The following is a 22,945-nucleotide window of genomic DNA, read 5'->3' as shown; positions in this document are numbered from 1 at the left end:
ATACCTCCAGGGGGAGAGAGGGAGAAATGCTAAGGATAAAGGAAGTTTTAAACTATACTTTATCAAAACGTTGTTAGCAACCACATCTTATAGCATTACAGAGAACAGAATCCATAGATATTTACAAACAAATCTATACAAGCTAAATGCTCCCCTGGCTCAAAACATTCCTGTAGTTTTCTTTATACAGAAGAATGTTTTGGTAAAAATAGTTAAAATCCTTAGGCTGATATTGATGCCCCTTCTAAGTGCTCATATAACCTCATTAAATCCCCTCATTAAATAATGCCACAATCAACAACATAATTGCTGCATTTATTAGATTTTAAGTTTCTCAAGAAGAGAACATATCTGTTTTGTATTCTCTTTGCTTAGTACATGCCTGGCATATTTCAACTTAAAAAATGTTGACTTAATTTTTCACAATAATGATGTACTGTCCTTTGATACGGAAATGACTACACAGACATTTGTTTTGCATATTGATAGATGTGTCCCTTGCCCTTCTCACCTTTTTTTGTCTTATCCTTGAATTCAACTGCATGCATTTTAAGGTACTTAATTGACCAAGAGGGTGTAATTTGTAGGCACAAGGTAAGTCTAACTATTCAATGCACACAATAAAAAACATATATTTTTTAAAAGTAAATTGAAAGTACAATGAATACTACAACTGAATTGGGAGGGAGGCATTTATATTGATTTGTTTATTAGTTTCCAAACGTTTTTGACTACAGGTACATTTTTCATCATAGACATCCTTTACACACACACACACACGGGAAAAAACTAAAAATCAATACTACTATGTATGATGCACCTGAAATAATAAAAATGTTGGTCATGATACACTACATGAACTTTACGATCCCTAGTGGTTTGTAACCCATAGTTTGAACAACACTCTAAAGGTTTATTCTTTTATAATAATCCCAGCAGTCTACTATCTTAAATTATTATTCTCCTTGGAGTCTTTTTTTTTTTTTTTTTTTGGTGGTATGCGGGCCTCACTGTTGTGGCCTCTCCCGTTGCGGAGCACAGGCTCCGGACGCGCAGGCCCAGCGGCCATGGCTCACGGGCCCAGCCGCTCCGCGGCACGTGGGATCCTCCCAACCGGGGCACGAACCCGTGTCCCCTGCAACCACTGCGCCACCAGGGAAGCCCTTGGAGTCTTTTTAATAATCCCAGATCCTATGTACTCCCCCAATTCTTGCTAACTTTCTTGCACAGAAATGTCAACATTTTCTGCATTTCAAATATTGAGGTTGTACAGATGCCAACATCTCATCAATTGACATGGCTATGTCTCTCTATTTCTGGCTCTTTCATTAATCAGCGAGCTCCTGAAAGCACTTGGGGAATAGTAATCATGTCAATAGGCAACAGGATGACAATACAGCATTGTGTTGGCAGAATCCATTGTTTGTGATTACCACAAAGGTGGAATTTAAAGAAAGCCATGCCCTTTATTTCTATAAGTTAATGAAACCATGTTGACAGAACTTGTAATGTAAAAATGCTACTATTTGGAGGGACTGTCAAATCTGCCATGTCTAGTCCTCTAAAGCACTTCATTTTTGCTTGCAGCACATTGTTCTCTTTTGTAGTGCATTCAACTTCATAATATACACTTGTATTTTATTACCAATGTAATATCAGTCCTCTATTATAGATGTTAGTTTCACCTAAAATCTGTTTTTGTGTTTTCTATCTTAATACAATGCCATGTTTTACCAGTACAACCCAAGGGGTTATATGAATAGAAAGAAAATCCATTGTATTATACACAAAGTAATTACATTTGAGACTATTATAGTGACTCAGCATCTAATTTGAAAAATGTCAGTCAACGATGTGTGGAACAAACTGAGACTGTGTATTCTCCCAGCTTTGGCAAATTTACTAACTCTACCATCTCAAAACAACCACAAAGTTTTAGCATCCTGGTGAGCCAGATTCTCCCATGAATTCATTGTCCCATTATACTTAAAATTCTCCTTCTTTGAAGGAGAAAAATTTTTTTAAATCTTGAGTATTAGGGAGAAATGTAGAAATCTTAATTGAATGCGGATAAATTATTTTGTACAATTTGTATCCTAACAAATGAATTAAATTTTGGTCAACGCTGCGCTTCTGGAACACAGTCTTGTCTGATGCCAACTGTGACACTTTTATCGCACCTAAACTTTTCTCCTAGAAGTGAAAGTACAGGAAAGGAAGGCTCATTTTCAACATCAGATTAAATTCTGTACTCTGATACTAATATTTTAGTGTCCCATCTCCTCCACAGTTTTGTATTTATTTGTCTTCTCTTTATACCAAGGGTTCTCAACCAGGGGAGATTTTGTCCTCCCTCCACACCCCAATTCCCCTAGAAAATATTTGGCAGTGTCTACTGACATTTTTGATTACCATGACTTGAGTGGTGGGTGTATGGTACTGGCATCTACTGGTGTAATCTAATGGGAAATATATATTTGGTCTTTGTCCCTGTGCCTGGCACAGAGCTCCTAAAACCCTTGTAATCCCTGAAGTGATAAATGCCTCTTTGGCATGCTAATGAGATGATTGGTGGCTGGAGGTCCCTAGATAGTTTCAGGATGGGGGCTGGGCACCAGAGAGAGCAAGGCATGGTTAGAGGGTTGGAACTTTCAGTTCCACCCTCAACCTGTGGACAGGGGTAAGGAATTGAAGGTTGCCTTCAATCACAGGGGCCAATTATTTAATCAATTGTGCCAACATAATGAAATCTGTCTACATAATAAAAACCTCTAAACAATGGGATTAGGAGACCTTCAGGGTTGCTCATATATGGTCCCAGTTCATGTCATCACTCAGAAGCCACCATTGGTCATTTGGTCTGTTATAAAGGTGTCATCTCTTCAATGGTCTTTTTTATCTCAAGGCAACATTTGGGATCCCATTTGAAATGAAGAATTGTTATACAGACTAAAGCATATTCTTCATCATTAATTTAATTGTACGTGTAATATAATAAAGTTAAGAGGCTTAAGAGGAAAAACCATGAGCCCCATCCAGAGGAGTGTCCAAAATTAATCTCCTTACCAGCATGGTGAGCAAGGGAACTTGATTTGGAAGAACAAAGTCATTTTCAGTAAAATATATGTTTTAGTAAATTGTTATATTTTGACAAGCAAATTTTACTAGCACAATAAGCACACTATGCTTAAAAAAATAAAGCAGAGCCATTTTAACAAAAAACTTAGAAAAACTGATGGGGAATTACCCTATGAGTCATACCTACCAAGTCCTTAAATGGAAAGTGATCTTAATCATTTTAGGAAGCCGCTTTATTCCCTTTGTGAGGATATTAGGACCATTACTATTCAATACGCTCAATCAGTAACTTCCCTAGGTTGTCTAAAACGTTTGAACAGTTTCTGAATATTAGAGTAATAGGCTGGTTTCCTGAAGTAATTAATACAGTTTATAAAGTTGACTAGTTTTTGCAGTTCATGCATTGGAGGAAACTGGTGTGATACACACAAATGTCTGTGAGCAACAGCCATGCTTCACTTTTATGGTACCTCATCTTTCTCAAATAACAATTTAAAGACATAAATTAACATGGTGTATTATGTTCAGTGTATCAAAATGATTTATGTTGCCATTTTAATTCATTATTTAAAAATTATTTCTTTCTAAAAGGATTCATGGGGGAAAATGTTGGTAATAACATTTCCAGTTTCAAAGGCACTCTATAATTTTCTAATGGCATTTAATTGGAAGATAGCCTGGCTTATTATCATATCTAAATGTCACATTGGCAAGAGAAAATTGTATGTATAATGATGAAAATGGAAACTGCTCTGTTTCTAAAGGCTGATTTATTGAACTACTAAGAGTTATCAAAACATACTTCAAGCAAAACTGCATGATTTTTAAGTATTTTGAATAAAGTAAGCACTAACAATGATACTTTCAGATTCTGAGAGGAAAGAAATATAACTTAGTGGCTTTTGTTAAAATATAGATCCACAAAGTATTCCAGGATCCTTAAGGGTCTGTTTTCTATTGACAGTCACAAAGATGTCTTCATTATCAATTTAGAAAACAGCAAAGGTGAAATTATTGTTTATATAAAAGGGAGTTATGTTTCTAAAAGAATGGCTTGTTAACTTCCACATTCTAAGCATTTGAACTAGGAAAGGATTTCAAAATGATCATTTTTACAGATTAGAAAACAGGTCCAGAGGTGGTAAGCTCCAGACCTTAGGCTTAAGGTAACATGGAGAAGTTGATGTCATTGCTCTGACTAAGGCCCAGGTCTCCCAACTCCAAGGAAATATTCCTCTTGCTATGTGAGCATGACTTTGCCAGAAGGACCTCTTTCAGCACTGAGCATCAGCCCTGCTCTCACTAGGTTCAAAGGTTTTCTCTCTAGAATGGCCCAATCTTGAATGTAAAGCAGGATTAGAATTATGCTATATGCTACCTTCACTCCTGTGAGAGAGACTCCCTTCACTGAAGAAAAGGTATTTTAGCCACATATTATTATTTTTCGATTGAAATTACTGAGAACACAAGGGATCTACTACTAATAACGCTAATGGATACCATTCTTTTTGCTTTTTAAAGGTACGATATCACAACAGGCTGTAGAACATAACAAAACATAACAAAATGACACATGCACTGGATTGCTCTCTTTTCTATGGAAGTTTGGGGTTCTGGAAAAGCTAACCTTATCGCCACACAGGACTGAAATATCCTTAGGATTTAAAGAGCTCTTGATGTTTTGAAAGTAATTTCCAATTGTTGCTATCTAATATGACAACAGTGGAAAAGAATCATCCTTCCTTTTCAGAAGAAGACAGAGTCAATAATCAAATGGCTTGTCTGCATCCACCAAGCAAGTCAGCAGCACTAGATTTTCAATTATCTTTAGTCCTCTGCTCTGTCAATTAGAAAAGGTTGCATGCAAGGACATACTGAGATCCACCTTTATAAAGTCTTGCTTCTTAGGGAGTCTTAAAGATAAGTACAGTGGAGAAGAAATTAGCAAATGGCCTTTGAGAGTTTTAAAATTTTTAATGAAACAAATAAAAATACTTCTACCCAAGGCCAAGTAGTTTTATCCTGAAGATCATTTTTTTAAAAAAAATCAGTCTCACTGCCCTTGAAAGAAAAAATTTACTTTGATGCTCTCTGTAGTCACAAGTCTCACTAAAGTCTTAATCTGCTAGCACTGGTGGCCTTAGAAACTCTTCTATATATCTTCCCAGCCTGATTACATGTACTAGAATTTGAAAAGCAAACGGCTCTTGCACAGCTGAAAGCCAACTTATTAGTTCAGGGCCAACTGCTGCAAGTTTTTCAAATCTCCTATACTTTGCCCTGCCATAAAATGGAAAACAATTTTTATTGCCCAGAGAATGGGATTGTCTTCTGACTATTCAACCTGAGAAGTGGTCAGCAAGTTCTAATTCTGGTTTGAGGACTATTTCATACCATTCTTGGTGTTCTTTCCATCTAATTGGCATATAGTTCCCAGTTTGAAACAGGATATTACTCACTTGAATTCTTTCCATAGGGGGAAAAACAATTTTCCAGGCTCATTTCCCTGAGAATTGCTTAGATCAAGACCAAGTTGGTTGAAGTAAGTTGTTGATAAGATTGTGGGAATACTAAGATCTTTACTCAAAAATGCTTGGCAGAAAAACACTAATAAGCAAGGCCAAAATTTCAAAGTCAGGGTGTTCAAAAGAGCAACCCCATGTGCACTTGATTGTGCATTGAAAATCTCATGTTTGTTAGATGCTAGACGACCCTGGGGCATTTGGGAAGATGTTACCAAACAATACAGATCTCTTTTCTTTTTCTTTTTTTTTAAATATGGAACGCTTCACGAATTTGCGTGTCATCCTTGCACAGGGGCCTTGTTAATCTTCTCTGCATCGTTCCAATTCTAGTATACGTGCTGCCGAAGCGAGCACCAGACCTCTTTTCTGATTTGCATAGCCTCGTGTATTTTGAGGTGCATTTGATGAGTGAATTTTCAAAGGTAGGAGCAACATCCGTATTTCCCTCTGCAAGTCAAAGAGCACAGAGCAACCGCCCACCCCACGGCAAGCAGAGCGAGCAACTAAAGGGTTCTCTCTGGTAATCAAATGTAACGAGAGAACATCAATGCTGTCACATTGTGTCAAACAACAAAGCTGGCACCAAAAGTAATCCTGAAAATATCAGACTAAAATGTTCCTTTGCAAATAGCCTTGTAAACAGAGGGGAGCTTTAAATCAGTGAGGACTAATTATAGAAATAGTAATAAACTATTTATTTGGACTACATCAAAAGGGCCGAAAGAGTGGTCCATATGCAGGTAATATTCTTTATAGTTCTAGAGTCGGGAGAAGTGACCGGTACTTGGCTGGTTCAACAGCAATAAGTCAGAGTCAACCCTGGTGCATCTAAATGTTTTGTGCATCACTCTTTTCCTGGGTGATGATGGTACCAGGTCCTGCTTTGTAGACTAGGCTTACTTCTGGCTTTTTACCATAGTTTCATCTTTCTTGTTTACTTTTAACTTTTCTTTTTGTATTATGTGCATCTACGATGAGAGTCCCTATGCTGGGACGAGGCAGAGAATAAGTGAACATTTTGCACTGAGGTACATGGTGAGGGGGTCAGGCCAGGACAAAAATGGTGATTCCGAGGGGGGTTTGCCTATCAGTGCCTCCGTGTTCAGTGCTGCTCTTTCTTCTCTGTGCTCAGGGGAAGGCTCATGTTATCCCTGGAAAAGGAACTTATATGCAAATTTATGCTATGATGTTAGGAAAAAATGTTTAATTCCTCTTAGGAGAATTTTTAAGTTTTACATTTCTTTAGAGAGAGGACAATATTTAAACCTAAAGAAATACTACATAATGTGAGACAGAAAAGTGAAAACCTTCTTAACTAAGAAATCACTTCCATGGACATTTAGGTTGCTTCCATGTCTTGGCAGAATGTAAAAGGAAGATGTGGTACGTATATACAATGGAATATTACTCAGCTATAAAAAAGAATGAAATAATGCCATTTGCAGCAACATGGATGGACCTAGAGACTGCCATACTGAGTGAAGTCAGTCATACAGAGAGAGACAAATGTCATATGATACTGCTTATTTGTGGAATCTAAAAAAATGAAACAAATGAACCTATTTACAAAAAAGGAATAGCATCACAGATGTAGAAAACAAACTTATGGTTACCAAGGGGGAAAGGGAGGGAGGGAGGGATAAATTGGGAGATTGGGACTGATATATACACACTACTACACATAAAATAGATAACTAATAAGAACCTACTGCATAGCACAGCAAATGCTACTCAATACTCTATAATGACCTGTACAGGAAAAGAGTCTATAAAAGAGTGGCTATGTATAACTGATTCACTCTGCTGTACAGCAGAAACTAACACAACATTGTAAATCAAATATATTCCAATTAAAATTAATTTTAAAAATTAAAAAAAAATAACTTCACAAAGTGGTATAACCTTTACCCAGGGAGATGGTCTGACTTCTCCTTTGAAGTTCTGCTTTTGTCTATGAAACTTAGAAGGACCTGAGACCCTCTTGCTTAAACTCCCTCAGTCTTATACTCTTTCCTTCTTTACTGGATTTAACATGTTCATCTCTCTCTCAAGATCGATGATCCATAATCATCCAATACACATTTCTGGCTATTTTACTTGAAATTTCTTATAATTCTGTATAAGTTCATTGACTCTTACTTCTTCAAATCAGATTCATTTTCAATCCATTTAGGGGATTTGATCCCTACCACTCCATCCTAACATGAAAATGAACCAGTGGTTTGATAAATTCACTTGTCACTTGTTAATTAACACACTAGAACTCTCAACAACACACAATATCACGGTCTCCTCCTCCATTCTTGAAACACACTCCGCTTTTGTCTTCTGTGATGCCATCTGGTTTTCCTTCTACCTCTCTTCTCTCCTTTTCAGTCTTTGGATGTGGATGTTCTTGTGTGAAATCCTTTCCCTGATTTTTAAATGATAAAGTTTCTCAAGAATCGATCCTCAGTGCCATACTCCTCTCACACACTGCTTTCTCTCTCATCCACATCTTTAATTACCACTTACCATCTAAATTCTCATTATTCTCACATAAATACCAACCTCTTCTCTGAGTTCCAGACCTGCCTAACCATGTCTCAAAATCACCTCATATTTAACCTGGGCAAAAATCAAGTCATGATTATTCCACTCTCCAAACCTGGCAACCATCCCTCTATGTCTTCGTGAATGCTACTGCCTGCCGCTGATTTCCAGACCAAACATCCTTGCATCACCCTTGACCTTTCTCCCCTTCATCACCAATATCTCTTTCCTTAAGAAGACCTATTGGCTTTGCCACCTAACTAGCTCTCAAATGCTTTTCTCTACTCACACTATTCTTATTCTAGTCCTGTCGACCATCAGCTTTTACCTGGAAAATATTCTGGTTGTTCTCCTTGCTTTCACTTTTTCACTCCTCCAATCAGAGGAAAGAGTGTTTAATTATAAACCAACTCATCTCATTTGCTAGCTTACAAGCCTGAAGTGCTTTCTTTAAATCCTTAACATCTGATCTCCATCTTGTATATTCTAAGTCCCAGCCAGATTGGTACCGTGGTTCCTTGAATATGTAATGTTGTCTCCTATCTTGGGGGCTTTGTACACGTACTTTTGTTTGTCTGTCTAGAATGCTATCTACACTTCCTTACCCAACTAATACCATCTAATTCTTTCCCAGTCAGTACCAGCTAATTCTTCAAAATTCAGCTCAAATATAGTTAAAATGTTACTCCCTCAGGGAAATCTTTGCAGAATAATTAATGTGTCTCTCTCTCGTCCACTGGACCACAGGTACCATGAAGGCAAGGACCATATCTATTTTATTCATTGCTTTATATGTAGCATTGTGTAGGCACACAGAAAATATTTGTTAAATATATGAATGTATATGACAAATTGAATGAACATGAATGATGCTGTTACATGATAGGCTGCCGGATCATTGCAGGAAGTCTTTAAATCAATCTATCAATCTATCAGTCAATCAATCTATCTACCTACCTACCTACCTGTCTACCAAGTAATGTAGATTAAAAAACATGACCACACTCAGAGATTTACAGAGATTTTGCCATAAGAAAGAGTTCCTAATGGAAAACAATATGAGAATCATCAACTTAGATCATAAATAAATGCATTTATGAATTTATATTCATATAACTGTTAGAGCTTCTCAACTGAAGGGCTTAGATATGAATCCCTTCAGCCTTCAGAGCAGCAGGATAGAATCTAGGGCAGCTGAGCCAATTGGCACCATATTCTATACCCATTTTCTATGAGTGTCATGACATAAAATAATTTGAAAAATGCTGCTAGATGGGAACAATTTAGAGGTTTTTTGTCGTTGTTTGGTGCTTTTTTATTTTTTTAAAGAAGTGATCAGGATTTACTTTCAAAAGCACAGTAAATTGAATCAACAAGGGGACAAACTGAATCAGCCTGAAATACTAGGCTTCATTCATTGTGTTATCAGGTCACCACCAAAATGATATTTAAGAAGTATATATAATTGTATCATAAGTGTTTATAATATGATGGGTGCTAAACTGAAAAAAGCAGGATATAAAGTTGTAAATGATTGTAAGTATAGTTTTAAAACACAAAGATAGTTAATAGCTGTTGTACTTGGTTTAGATTGTGATTTTTATTTTTTTAATCTATATCACTGTATTATTTCTATTAAAGTGAAAATATTAAACATTTTAATTAAAAATAAACATCATTATAAATAAAACACTGACTTTAATTTGTTGTTTTGTTTTTCCGCTCTATATGACACTAATCTCAGAATATAGCTGTGGTATATGTAAATCACCTTATTGGAGAGCCACTTTTATATTAAAAATTCCTATGATTACAATAAATATAGTATATTTCAACTTAACTTGCTAATATATATATGTTTTTTATTCAGAAAAAGAGATGTTTTGTCTATAACTGCTGAGTACAATATTCAAAAATAAGAAAGAAATGATACTATAACTTGAAAATATTTCATTTAAGAAGTAGTCTGTATCCATATATCAGAAATACTTGGAATGAAATAGAACATCTACATTTTTCTATTTGATTTTCTGGATGGTTATTTATTTTTTTTTTACAAGACAAGGTGTAAATACGGAGATAGGTCTCTCTACCAAAACAGTACTTTATCATACTAAGTATCATGACTTATTCTTAGAAGTAAATATTGAAAATCATCATGGAATTACACATCAGGCTCCCTACTAAACTGCAAGATCCTTACTATTAGAAAATATGTTTTCTACTTGCTATGCACACTGTAAAATACAGTGCCTGACTCATCATGAGTAAATTTATAAATATTTATTAAATGAATGAATACATTCATTTGAATGTATTACAGTCATTTGAATGAATACAGTCTCTAAGGAAAATAATGTGTACATTTCATCATATATGCTACTTTCTGCACTAAATAAGGTTTAATGAGCCTTACCTTCCATCTAAAGTTGTCTCTTCTAATGTCTTTGTGGTTATAACTTCATATTTTAAAAAGAGAAGTCCTTAGTGGATAATTAGCAGCAATCAAAAGAAGCTTAAACATGTCATAAAGGTAAAGTTTCTGTCACGAATAATTTTCTTTGCAGGCAATATATCTTGTGAGACAAGCTAAGGGCACATATCCTGCAGCAGAGCAGTTTTGAGAACCATTTCACTGGGATATTTCTTTCAAGCCAATCTTCTTGGACCAGCCATCCAAACTGAATGCTTGGTACGGTTTCTCTGAAAGGGATGGTCTGCTTTCTGCCATCAAAGTCTGATTGTGCTAATAGCTAATAAGTTTCTTATGACTGAGTTTCTGTCTCAATTGAATTGATTTTTACAGTCAGTCCTACTTTTTTACTTTTTACCGCAAATAGGCATAGTCAATGAGGCAATACCAACAATAAATTCACATGCATAAATAATATCATTTTAGTTGGGTTTTTAAAAATATTAATCTTATCTTTAGTGGATTTTGCAAAATCAATGGGACCTTGAAAAAATAAAGCTCACACAGTGGAGCCAAATCATCACCTCAATTCTAAATGGTACAGAATTTGCGATCTGTATAGAAATTTAGAGGCATTAACAAAATTACCCAGGGAATTTAGATTAGAGCCCGTTCCTGGACTTCCTGCAATGTTGGCAAACCATATAAGTTCCTTAAATACAAAGTGAAGGCCTAATGTACTTAAGGGGAAGAAATCCAACACAGAGAGAAAAGAGTGCTAACACAAATAGATGTTTAAATGTGTTAGTTCAACTAAAAAGTTTTCCCTGGGGAATAGTTTACAGTTTACCTACTCTGGGTGATAGGATACCTAATTAAAAAGATGCTTTCAACTTCAGAAATCTTCAGATGTTAATTATTTATTAGAAAGCTATAAAATGCTAACAGTGTAAAAAGCATCACAACACCTGCTCCAGTATTTACTTATTTATTTAGCTATTTTGAGGAATAAAGTTTACATTATCAATCTCTCTGGAATTTAGATCAATGGTCTTAGACCTTTTTTAATCAAGCTATTCCCATTTTCTAAATAATAATCAATATTAAGGTATGTGGGTTATGTACTCATTTGGATTTAGTATTAATTGAATAGAAAAATTCAAACTAATTTATCCTAGTTGATTTATACTCAAGAATAAATATAATGGCTAATTTATAATCTATTAAATTTAATAGTTCAAATAACAATACTTAGGGCTTCCCTGGTGGCGCAGTGGTTGAGAATCCGCCTGCCGATGCAGGAGACACGGGTTCGTGCCCTGGTCCGGGAAGATCCCACATGCCGCGGAGCAACTAAGCCCGTGAGCCATGGCCGCTAGGCCTGTGCGTCCGGAGCCTGTGCTCCGCAACGGGAGAGGCCACAACAGTGAGAGGCCCGCATACCGCAAAAAAAAACAAAAACAAAAACAAAAAAAAAACAATACTTAGATGTAGGTCATCATTTCATTGCCTGTTTTGTTCTTTAATCATAATTGAACTTTCTTTTAACTAAATGTTTCTATTTTTATAAAATTGATATTTATGGATATTTTCCAGTCTAGGTTTAATTTTACGACACTCTACTAAACTGAGACTAGTTTGCCTACATAAGATTAAAGACTCCTTGCCCAGATAAAATTAGTTTACATAATACATGTGCAATAATTGTTTATAAATCAAACCCTCTAGCAAATGCATTAGGGTATATTTCCAATGATTACTTCTACTTCTACAAACAACACCATCCACTTTTATAGTCCTTTATAATTTACCAAGTAATTTTACATAGCACCATTAATTAAATCACAAAAATAACATTTCACAGATAAGATAATGATACTGAGAGACAACTGTTAAGACATGACCAAAATCACTTGGTTGGAAATGACAGAGCCCGGAACAGAACTCGAGGCATCTGGTCCTCATTCAGAGTCATGTTTTTCATACTGATGGATTCTCTTCCAATGTGAAGAACTGTTGCCACACCTATCTTCTAAACTGTCTGAATCTGAATTTCAGTGTATTTGTTTTCCTTCCTACTTTTAGTTGAAGCACGTGCAAGTGAACCCATAAATGCCCAGAATTCATGAGATACACACACAGTTTAACCTTTGTAAGGCCAACAGTACACTGAGAAGGATATAACTAATTCATAATTGCTTTCCTGCCAGTGATCAATTTTAAGCCAGTGACTGGCCTTGACTTTGGGTAGAGTAAATAGGAGTTATACGAAAACTTTCATTAGAGAATCTGTCTAAAGTTTAACAGAGAAACAGAAATAGATCAAAGAATATTGTAGTTTAAAAGAACTTTGACTTTTCCAGTAATTCTACAAATATTTAAATAGTTGCTCAAGTAGATTCTAGACAAATTTTGAAGATTACTACTAATTATATATATAAATACACACTTATATAAAGTGGTGTGTGTGTATATGTATATATACAAATATAAATATATATAAAATGACCCATAGTAACCTTAACTGAATATATAAACTCAAGAAAAACTTTGCTGACATAAATTATAAATATGAGCTTTTATATTGCAATAAAATGTTCCTCTAGGGATAATGTCCAATAATAACAAAGTTTTATAACTTTTAAAACTGATAAGTTACCGTAAATGGTCCCCCTCTACCATCTCAGGATGATTAGTGTAACTACCAGAAACTAAAGTCTAAACTTAGCATTAATATGTATTTTAACGTAATGTAGAAAACCAGAAAATTAATACCAATCAGCCACAGTACAGGCAATACTGAGGACTGTGTAGAGTTTGATGTTAAAACTGGCTTTGTGTAATTTCCTCAGTAAATCTTAGCAGAGGCACTGCCGGCATTTGACGACAGGATGTAAGTCTATGTCCCTCCAAGGAACAGAGGAAACAAAAGCAAACTATATAGAGAAGGAAATGTGAATATATTTATACAGCTTTGAAAATAATACAATTTTATCAGGCAAAATGAATAATAGTAATTAGTTAATTAGTTCTAGCCCAAATTTTTAATCTTCATAGGTTCTCAAGGCAAAAGAAATTATTTCATTCCTTTTGCTTTTTAGGTTACTACAAGACCAACCAATCAAATTCTTCCCCTGCACTACTATCTACTTACTGATATTTGTTGATTTAATCCTTCAGGTATCCTGTATGATCTCAAATACTAAATTGGTTTTACTTAAAGTACTTTCTTGGGAGAAAGAGGAGAATTATATAGATTACACTTTTTAAAAAAAAGTAACCTAGGGACTTCCCTGGTGACGCAGTGGTTGAGAGTCCGCCTGCCGATGCAGGGGACACGGGTTCATGCCCCAGTCCGGGAAGATCCCACGTGCCGCGGAGCGGCTGGGCCCGTGAGCCGTGGCCGCTGAGCCTGCGCGTCCGGAGCCTGTGCTCCGCAACGGGAGAGGCAAATTACTTCACATTTTTTGTTTAAAAAAAATTAAAGCTTTGTTTTAAAGTAAATTATTCTAGTAGATAATAATGTACTTTGTTATAAAAAAACGACAATTAATGGCATATGTACTATCTCATGATAACTTAGTGTCATTGAAGTTGTGAACTAAAATTCATTTTACGGCAAGACAAGAAAATTCAAACAAAAATTTTACTCTGCCCTTTGGCCTCCTCTCTCCCCTCACTGTGCCTTGTATATCTGTATCATTCATCGACCAAACCTTCCCCATAGGCAGAAATACACGCTGAACCAAAAAGAGCAACATTCTCCTAGCGTCAGTAAGACAACTCCTTAATGATAACTTTCCTACTTGAACTCATAAGGGGTCATATGACACTTAGATCTGGATTATGTCAAAAATACATCATTTGATGTACAGCCCTCTGTCTCAAATAACTTGTGTAACTGTGCCTTGACTTCTAATAGGCAGAACAGTTCTCAGAGCTTTCTGAGCTGCTCTTTCCAGGTTATAATCCTCAAATTTGGCTTGAATAAAATTATCCATTTCTTTCTTAGATTGACTGATTAATTTTCGTCGACAAAGTTCAATGTAAAGCAACGGTGTATTCACGAGAAAATATTTCCAGCGTTATTATTTTTCATACAATTTCACAAGCAACTGGTGAACACAGCCGCAATTCATTCAGAAAGTGTTTTCAGTAGAAGAAATAATGTGTTAACATTCAATTGTTTATATTGGATTTTAAACTAACCATTTTCTCTTGTCCAGATGACCTTCCTCACAAAATTAAGGTTTCATGTTCAAGGAGAGACCTACTTACTAAGCAAGTATACTATGTAATAATTACCTTGAATAGCTTGCTTATTTTTACTCTTAAGTAGCTACTTTCTTCCTTTCAGAGTGTAGAGCTTTAAGTCCAACAAAATATTTGATCTCATTTCTATTCAAAATCATTTTTTGAAAATCAAAATTAAGACCCCCCCAAAATTTCACTTACTTCGCTTTAGCTTCTGCATCTTCATATGCTTTATTAGAAACATCATCCAGTCCTCCAATCAAATGCTTGAAAGAGCTGTCAGAGGAAAAACACAGTGATTAGGATAAATCCTCTGCAAAACTGTAACAATGACAACCTAGTCAATGATATATTGAGACAATCTGAAAGGATCTAAATAAAAATGAATTCAAACATTTAATTTAGGTACATTATTGAGAAACTTATGTGATAATGATATAATCTGAGAGCAGGGACTTCTTTTAAAGTGCTGTGAGATTTTACATTTTAATTTTAAACCTCTAAAATATTAATACATGCAAATGGCTTTGTGTGTTGTGAGTATTAAAGAACAAAATAGGCATGAAACGTATAGCATGTTTGCTGATTTAAATTTAAATGTTGCTTGATCACTTTTACATATACTTGTAAAAAAAAAACTATACAGAGGAAGTTGACACTCTGCTGGGGGGGGGCGGGGGGCTGGCTATAAGGGGACTGGAGCAGCTATTATCTCAGGCCCTTGGGTAATGATCTCATCTGAGGGTCAGGGTATCTAGAATGCTGGGCTAAATACACTAAGTATTTCTAATACAAAAAGGGACCATAAGAAACTGACAGAAAGCCAAGGAATCAAGATTTGTATTCTACAGAGTGTCAAGTTTTCTGTAATGAATTTATTAATGAAGTTGTCAAATGAATGAATGCGAATGAATGAGCAATAGGCAGCAGTCCTTATAAAATTTTCAAAAATATAATTAATGATAAAATAAATTGATAAATATAACCCCCATGATTGAGAATAGTTCAAATATGATTTTGGCCATTGTTTTTGTTTTGTTTTGTGGTACGCAGGCCTCTCACTGTTGTGGCCTCTCCCGTTGCGGAGCACAGGCTCCGGACGGGCAGGCTCAGCGCATGGCCCGTGGCCATGGCTCACGGGCCCAGCCGCTTTGCGGCATGTGGGATCTTCCCGGACCGGGGCACGAACTCGTGTCCCCTGAATCGGCAGGCGGACTCTCAACCACTGCGCCACCAGGGAAGCCCGCCATTGTTCTTTATGTGGTAAAATTCCCCATTTCCCCACAGAATATCTTGGTTATTACTTAGAGAAAGTCTGCTTTTACAGAAACTCCTTAAGGCTAGATGAGTTGATATTGTAAAGTAAAATACAATATTTCTTTTATTATGAATAAAATGATAATATCTGGTTGATTTTCTGTTTTCATAAATAACATGAAATTTAAGCACAGAGAGTTTAAGTTATTTCTCCAAGATAGCAATTTAGTAGCATATCTAGAATTATAATCCATATTCTCTGATACCCACTCCTGTCCTTTATAATACTTAGATATTTTTAATACAACCAAATCCAAACATTGTGAAAAGGCATTGACAGAGAGGAACCAAAGAGCATTCAGTGGTAAAACCAAAGAACAACAACCACTAAAACTTAGCTTTTCAAACACACTCTAATATATTAATAGATTGTGCTCTTAGACATTTAAAACACACAGTAATTTTGAGAATTCAACTAGTTAATAAAAATTCCTGTCTTCCTCCTAGTATCTACTTAAGTTAAGCAGATCAGTGTATTATCAAAGAATTAGAGAGCAAACTGATAACAAATTTGATAAAGATGGAGATTTTTTTACTTAAGAAAATCTGTTCATCCCACTAGGCTCAGTTAAAACTATGCAGATCACTTTTTGAAAATACAGTTTGAAATTTCTGTTAGTAAAGTATACAAATGGAAGAGCCTACATCTGGCCAATCTGTACAGAGTTTTAAAAGTAGAAACCGTCTAATGACAGCAATAAGTTTAAAAGTAAGGTTAGCTTGATTGGGGAGGTGGCTTTTTAGACCTGGTAATGAGCTGTTTATATCCCTTTTTTGTTAAATCTTAGTCATATCCATGATTTAAAAAGAATGAACAAAAGAAGTATTTGAAGTGAGACTTTTTCATATGTCTTCTTAAATGCCTTTGGTTTAAAATACAAATTTTCTATGGGGTACTAATGATCCAATATTTGATTTTTTTTTACTACTAGATAAAAAAATTAAGGGAAATTATATGTACTTACAGAAGGCCCCTATCTTGATATCAGAGAAAATTATTTTTGAAATAAATTCTCTCTAACTGAGGAAAACCCTTTTCATTTAATGTGCAATTGATTTTTTATTATGGAAATATTTTTTAAACAGAGAAGAAATTGAAGACTTACTCATAGTTCTCTAACCACAAGTAACTAATAGGAACATCTTTATGTAATTCTTTTTTTTCTGCATAGCTTTATTGTTGTTTATAGAGAGGTAATCATGAAGTAGCATGATTTATTATCTTGATTTTTAACTTACTCTTACATCATAAGTGAATACTTATATTTTTTAAAACTCCATAAGCAATATTTTCAGAGCCAAAGTAATAGGTCCTCACATGTATACACATGATAGAATATCTACTTATCCATCTACACACAGACACGAACACACATACACGCTCACATACACATACAGATGAAGGAGAGCGGGCATGGCAACTATCTATAAAAACATTTATATCTATACTCTCAGAGATTAAACATATGGAATTTCCTTACAGAATTATAATCTTGACTTTAGAATTGGAACCATATGTCCTTTATAAATAATCTTTATTTAGAAAGCAATCCTGGCCAAATAATTTTTTGAAACATGAAACAAATGCATTCTGCTAATATTCTGTTTCCTCAAACAATAAGTTAACCAGTATATTTAACTAGCAGTTTAAGAAAATGTAGCATTTTCAAACAATATTAATAAGTTCCAAATAACTGTCTCTGTGTATCTCTGCACTGATCAGTGAATAATTTAGGACATCTTGATAAACATAATTGATGGCATTTCAGAATTTATCACTCCTGGTGCAAGTATGAACGAATTAGTATTTCACTTCTCCCTGTCACAGACAACTCTGTAGGAACATGTGCCATTTGTGTGGACCCTCAGCCAACAAACTTCTGAGGAAGTATTACTATAGGTATCAGATGCCTTTTAAATATTTACTCGGGTCCTAGGACATTTATTGGCTACTAAAGGAGAAGACTTTGGTGTTTCAATCGGAAAGGGATTAAAATAAAAAGTTTTGAAAACATTAACAACTGAATGAGCAGAAACCATACCATATTTATCAGTTATAACAAATATACGGGACTAGAGGAAAATCATTAAATTCTCTTTTTAAACAAACTCACAATTCATGTATGAGTTATATTTTAGCACTATAAAATAAAATAGCCAACTTCACATATACTCAACATAATTCTGGAATAAATGTAGGGGACATGAGTAAGCAAAAGACTTTAATTTAGGGCATTTCAACAGCAAATCTTATTGCGCACACACTAAGCATGAAGCACTCTTCTGCTACTTTTCTTGGGATATAAAATCAAACTTGAACAAGTCTTGACTGAATTTTTTAAGGAGGTGGATAACATGTTACTAGTTGAGTGTATTAAGGTAGAAAGAGAGCAAATGGAAAATCCCTCATGCTTAATGCTTAGAGTTTAAACATACTTATAAGGAAGGGGTGGAAAAGGAAGAAGAAAGAAGGAATGAAGGAAGGAGAGAAGGATGGATGGAGGAAGGGAGGAGCGAGAAAGGGAGGGCAGAGGAAAAAAGAAAAGAAGGAGGGAGGGAGGGGGGAGAGATGATGACTTTCACATCAAGAATGGTTTTTATAGAAATTTTCCTTAAGTAATATCAGTTAACAGCGTTGCATTTCTCATTCCAGGAAATTTGTCTGTTTTAGAACATTATAGTGACAGTAACTCAGTGGGTAATAATTTCAGTTATTAAGATGTTTTCATTATTAAGCCAAAACATCCTTTTGAAGGGAGCTGATTACTCAGTGGTATGTCTTAAAAGTGTATAATTTTGTTCTTCAGTTGTGTTATGATGAGACTTCGCCTAAAGAGAAACAGGGTATTATATTATTAGAAAGGCAGTTCAAATATCAGAGATCAGTATTATCATGCTGCTAAGAAACAACAGCATTTATATTTCACTTTACAGTTTACAAAGCACTTTTTATATTCATAAATCATGTATGCAATAACATACAGTAGTCAATTCAGTCCTCATGATCTCCTATCCCCTATTAAACTATATTGTTTAGGAATCTTACATAAAAATGTTTAAAATAGAATCTTTTCAAATTCCAAATAGGATGGGAGAACATCTCAAAACTTATTTAGAACATTTTCTTTATTATATCCTTTAATAAGATGGTAACCTATTCTTAACAGTTACAGATTATAAGTCAAAATAAGTCAAAAGTAAAATCTTAAATCAGAAAGTATTGCAAATACTTCAATAGTGCTAAGCAAAACATTTGTCAAGCATTATCTGAACTCTTACATAGCTCTCTTAATTTGACAGTGTATATGATTATAGCCCATTAGACTTTTTTAACATGAATCTTGGATAAATCCTTTAAAATATATTTATTAAAAGAAAATAGAAATTCAGTGTCCAAATTCGTTGGGACAATTGTTACTTAGCTACGTCCAAGATTTTAGAGGCATCCATCATTATTTTGCTGCTTTTATTGAAAAAATCTATTAATTCACTTTGTGGCTTCAGGTAAAGGCTCTTGTGTTTGTTACATTATTTTTGTTTGATTGTTTTATTTTTAATTAGCAGTCATAATTATTAGTGGTTTATACTATCAAGTAACATATGAATACATTTCTTTAGAGGGAAAATGAGCCCCCAATACAATAAAACCAACCAACTTCTATAATTTTTCAATTATCCACCCCTCCATCCATCCATCCATCCAGACACACATACATATTTATGCAATGCCTATAATCCATAAAGAATGACTCAAGCTACTGTGGATTATACAAAGAGAATAATATACACCCTTATGGAATTTACAGCCTTATATTAGAGATGAGAAACAATTATAATACAAGGCAGGAGGTGAAGAATGGTTGAATACTTACCAGAAGGAAGGCTCTAGTGTCTATAAAAAGAACGTTATCTACTCAAAATTATATATGATAGTAGTTTCAGAGAAAGCAGTGACAATTTTATGAGCAAACAGTTTTCTTATCAGTATTTTTATTGTGTACATATGTTTATATTTGCAAGCAAAATTACACACATTAGTGTGTAATGTGTAATCCAAAACATAATTTATTAAGTGGAAACTTTGGAGAGAAGGGAATAGGCCTTTATCCAGAGAAGGCCTTCCCTGCTCATTTCCCAGGCTTTTTTTCACATTAGCTGGAGTAAACCAGCAGATGCCCAGATTATGTGTTTGTTTTGACCACTCATGCATGGTCGAGTTCTTAGACAAATATTGGGTGTTGGGTTTGGCATATTCAATAATCTGAAATAAATCCTCTTTTTTTCTATTCCCCTTTGGTCCCAGCCACCATTCTCTCTCTTATGCATTATTAATTTTTTTTTTACTGCCACTCTTGTCCTTATACAGTAGGCAGGGTAATCTTTTAAAAAAGTAAATCAGATCATGTCACTCCTCTATGACCTCTCTGACTGATTTCTTTCCTACTATGCTCCCTCTGACTTTATAACTTTTTAAAAATTACTTAATTCATTTATTTATCTATTTTTGGCTGCGTTGGGTCTTTGTTGCTACGTGCAGGCTTCCCTCTAGTTGCGGAGAGCAGGGGCTACTCTTTGTTGTGGTGCGGGGGCTTCTCATTGCGGTGGCCTCTCATTGCAGAGCAACGGCTCTAGGCACACGGGCTTCAGTAGTTGTGGCACATGGGCTTCAGTAGTTGTGGCGCACGGGCTTTGGAGCACAGCTTCAGTAGTTGTGGTGCACAGGCTTCAGTAGTTGTGGCACATGGGCTTCAGTAGTTGTGGCTCACGGGCTCTAGAGCACAGGTTCAGTAGTTGTGGCGCACGGGTTTAGTTGCTCCGTGGCATGTGGGATCTTCCCAGACCAGGGCTCGAACCCGTGTCCCCTGCATTGGCAGGCGGATTCTTAACCACTGTGCCACCAGGGAAGTCCCTCCCTCTGATTTAAGAATACATCAAGCTTGCATCTGCCTCAGGGTCTTTGACCTCTGTCTCGAATATTCTTTCTCTAGATCTTTGCATGGCTTTTTCTTAAAGCCATTCATGTCTCAGCTTAAGTGTGTCCTCTTCAGACAGGTCTTCCCTGACTAACCATAGCCAAGTAGCCTTTACCTCAACCCCCCTCTGTCACTTTAACCCCTTTTATTTTCATATCAGCATTTATCACTTGTTAAAAACTACTTTGTTTAAATATCTATTGTCTTTCCCACACTACAACTAGTTTCATGAGATCAGGACCTAGTCTATCTTATTTATCAATAACTCTTTAAGAACTAGAATATTGCCTGGTATAAAATAGAAAGCTGAAACGATTAATGGATAGGTGGGGGGGCTCATTCATTCTTTTACTCATTCATTCATTTACTCATTCATTCATTTATTGTGTGACCAGGAGAAGACAAGAAAACACTTAAGTTTTTTTGAAGCAAAGTTTCATATAAAATTCAAAGTTTACAAGTTGAAAGTGTGTGCCTCTTTGAGCATTTACCTATATGAATGATGAACTTTTAGGACAAAGTTTTAGTTAGAATGAACTCCTCATCTAAATTTTGGGTCCTAATGAAAACATACATTGCTATAAATATGGGTTTGAAACACTTAGCGATTTATTATTGAACTATATATGGAACAGTAACTTAGCATAATTATTTTAGCCTATGATGGAATTTATATCCATGAATTCCAGTTGCAATTAAAGTGAAAGAAAGAATTTTAAAATGTAGCACAACTTTCATTTTCAATTAAAAGCAGAAGAGATTAGAATCAAGTCTCATGTGGTAGTTTAGCCTTTTGAGTTACAGAGAAGAATATGCTTTTTGAGTTATAGAGAAGAATATGCTTTTAAGTATAGATTGCAGTAGCATGCCAAATTCATGTTTCATTTCCTCCAGATTTTCCTATTTTCAAAGCAGAATCTATGGCAACAATGGATACTTTGTCTATTCAATATTTTTTCAAGCTTACTTACTTAGAAATAAATTGAAATTTATATATTTTAATCAAAATTGTCTAAAAATAAGTAGGCCATTTTATTAAAAACAATAAAAATCCATAGATGATATATTTTAGTTTATGGAGATATATCAGTTATATCAGATATCAGTTAAAACAATCTATATTTTTTGTAACTACTTAAAGACTGACTCTAGAAAACTTTGGCTAAGAAAAGTGGCATGGGAACATAAAATATTATGAAAGTCACTGATTTTTTTTAAGTAAATTGAAAATGAAATGCTAGGATGGCTCAATAAATCTATCTCAGAATATCTTTTTGGTATACTTATTGATGGCTTGAAACTGAAACAAAGACAACATTAGTCTCTAGCGTAACATTTTCACAAAAATCGGTCTGTCTGGATTTTTATTTCAGATATATTCTGCTCCTTTTATTTCTTCTAAAAATCATTAGAAGCTGAGAAATAAATATATCCTTTAATGTCACAAATTAGTGATCAGAAAATCTTGTAATAACAAAAATATCAAGCAAGACATGAAAATGTTAACTAGCATGTGTTAGGAATTACACAAACTATTTCATGTGAGTTTCTCCTGTTTTACAGATAAAGCAACTGAGGCTAAGATAATTAAGTAATTATTAAGTAGTTACCCAAGGTTATATGACTAGTAAGTATCAGAATGAAATTTGAATGGAGGCAGACTGACTCTAATACCCTTAATACCAACTGTTACATCATTTTTATCTCCCACTATGGAAAGCTGAAGCCAGTTGGTTAATGCTGGGGCTAGAATTTGATATCAAATATCTGCTTTCTCTCACATCCTCCCTGTGTAGTCAATCCAGTTCTTTAAGACAATGAACTTTTATTTTAACAGATCATCTTATGTCTTC

The 22,945-nt window shown here is 35.0% G+C and overlaps 1 protein-coding gene and 1 non-coding gene across 4 annotated transcripts in view; both read right to left on the bottom strand.

Moving 5' to 3' along the window:
• PRKG1 (protein kinase cGMP-dependent 1) overlaps positions 1-22,945 on the bottom strand; it is a 1,199,831-nt gene that overhangs the window by 88,388 nt on the left and 1,088,498 nt on the right. For all 3 annotated transcript variants that reach the window (XM_059053703.2, XM_059053702.2, XM_067025120.1), the window contains one exon: positions 15,004-15,078. In XM_059053703.2, the coding sequence (XP_058909686.1) occupies positions 15,004-15,078 (75 nt within the window). The remainder of the gene's footprint in view (positions 1-15,003; positions 15,079-22,945) is intronic.
• LOC131751644 (U6 spliceosomal RNA) lies at positions 5,851-5,957 on the bottom strand. The gene has a single exon (XR_009334222.1). It is a non-coding gene; the product is annotated as a U6 spliceosomal RNA (small nuclear RNA).

The sequence above is a fragment of the Kogia breviceps genome, chromosome 2, assembly GCF_026419965.1.
Source record: "Kogia breviceps isolate mKogBre1 chromosome 2, mKogBre1 haplotype 1, whole genome shotgun sequence".
In the NCBI taxonomy this organism is placed as follows: domain Eukaryota; kingdom Metazoa; phylum Chordata; class Mammalia; order Artiodactyla; family Physeteridae; genus Kogia; species Kogia breviceps.
The sequence above is the reverse complement of the archived record's forward strand: the minus strand, read 5'-3'. Positions and strand labels throughout refer to the sequence as shown.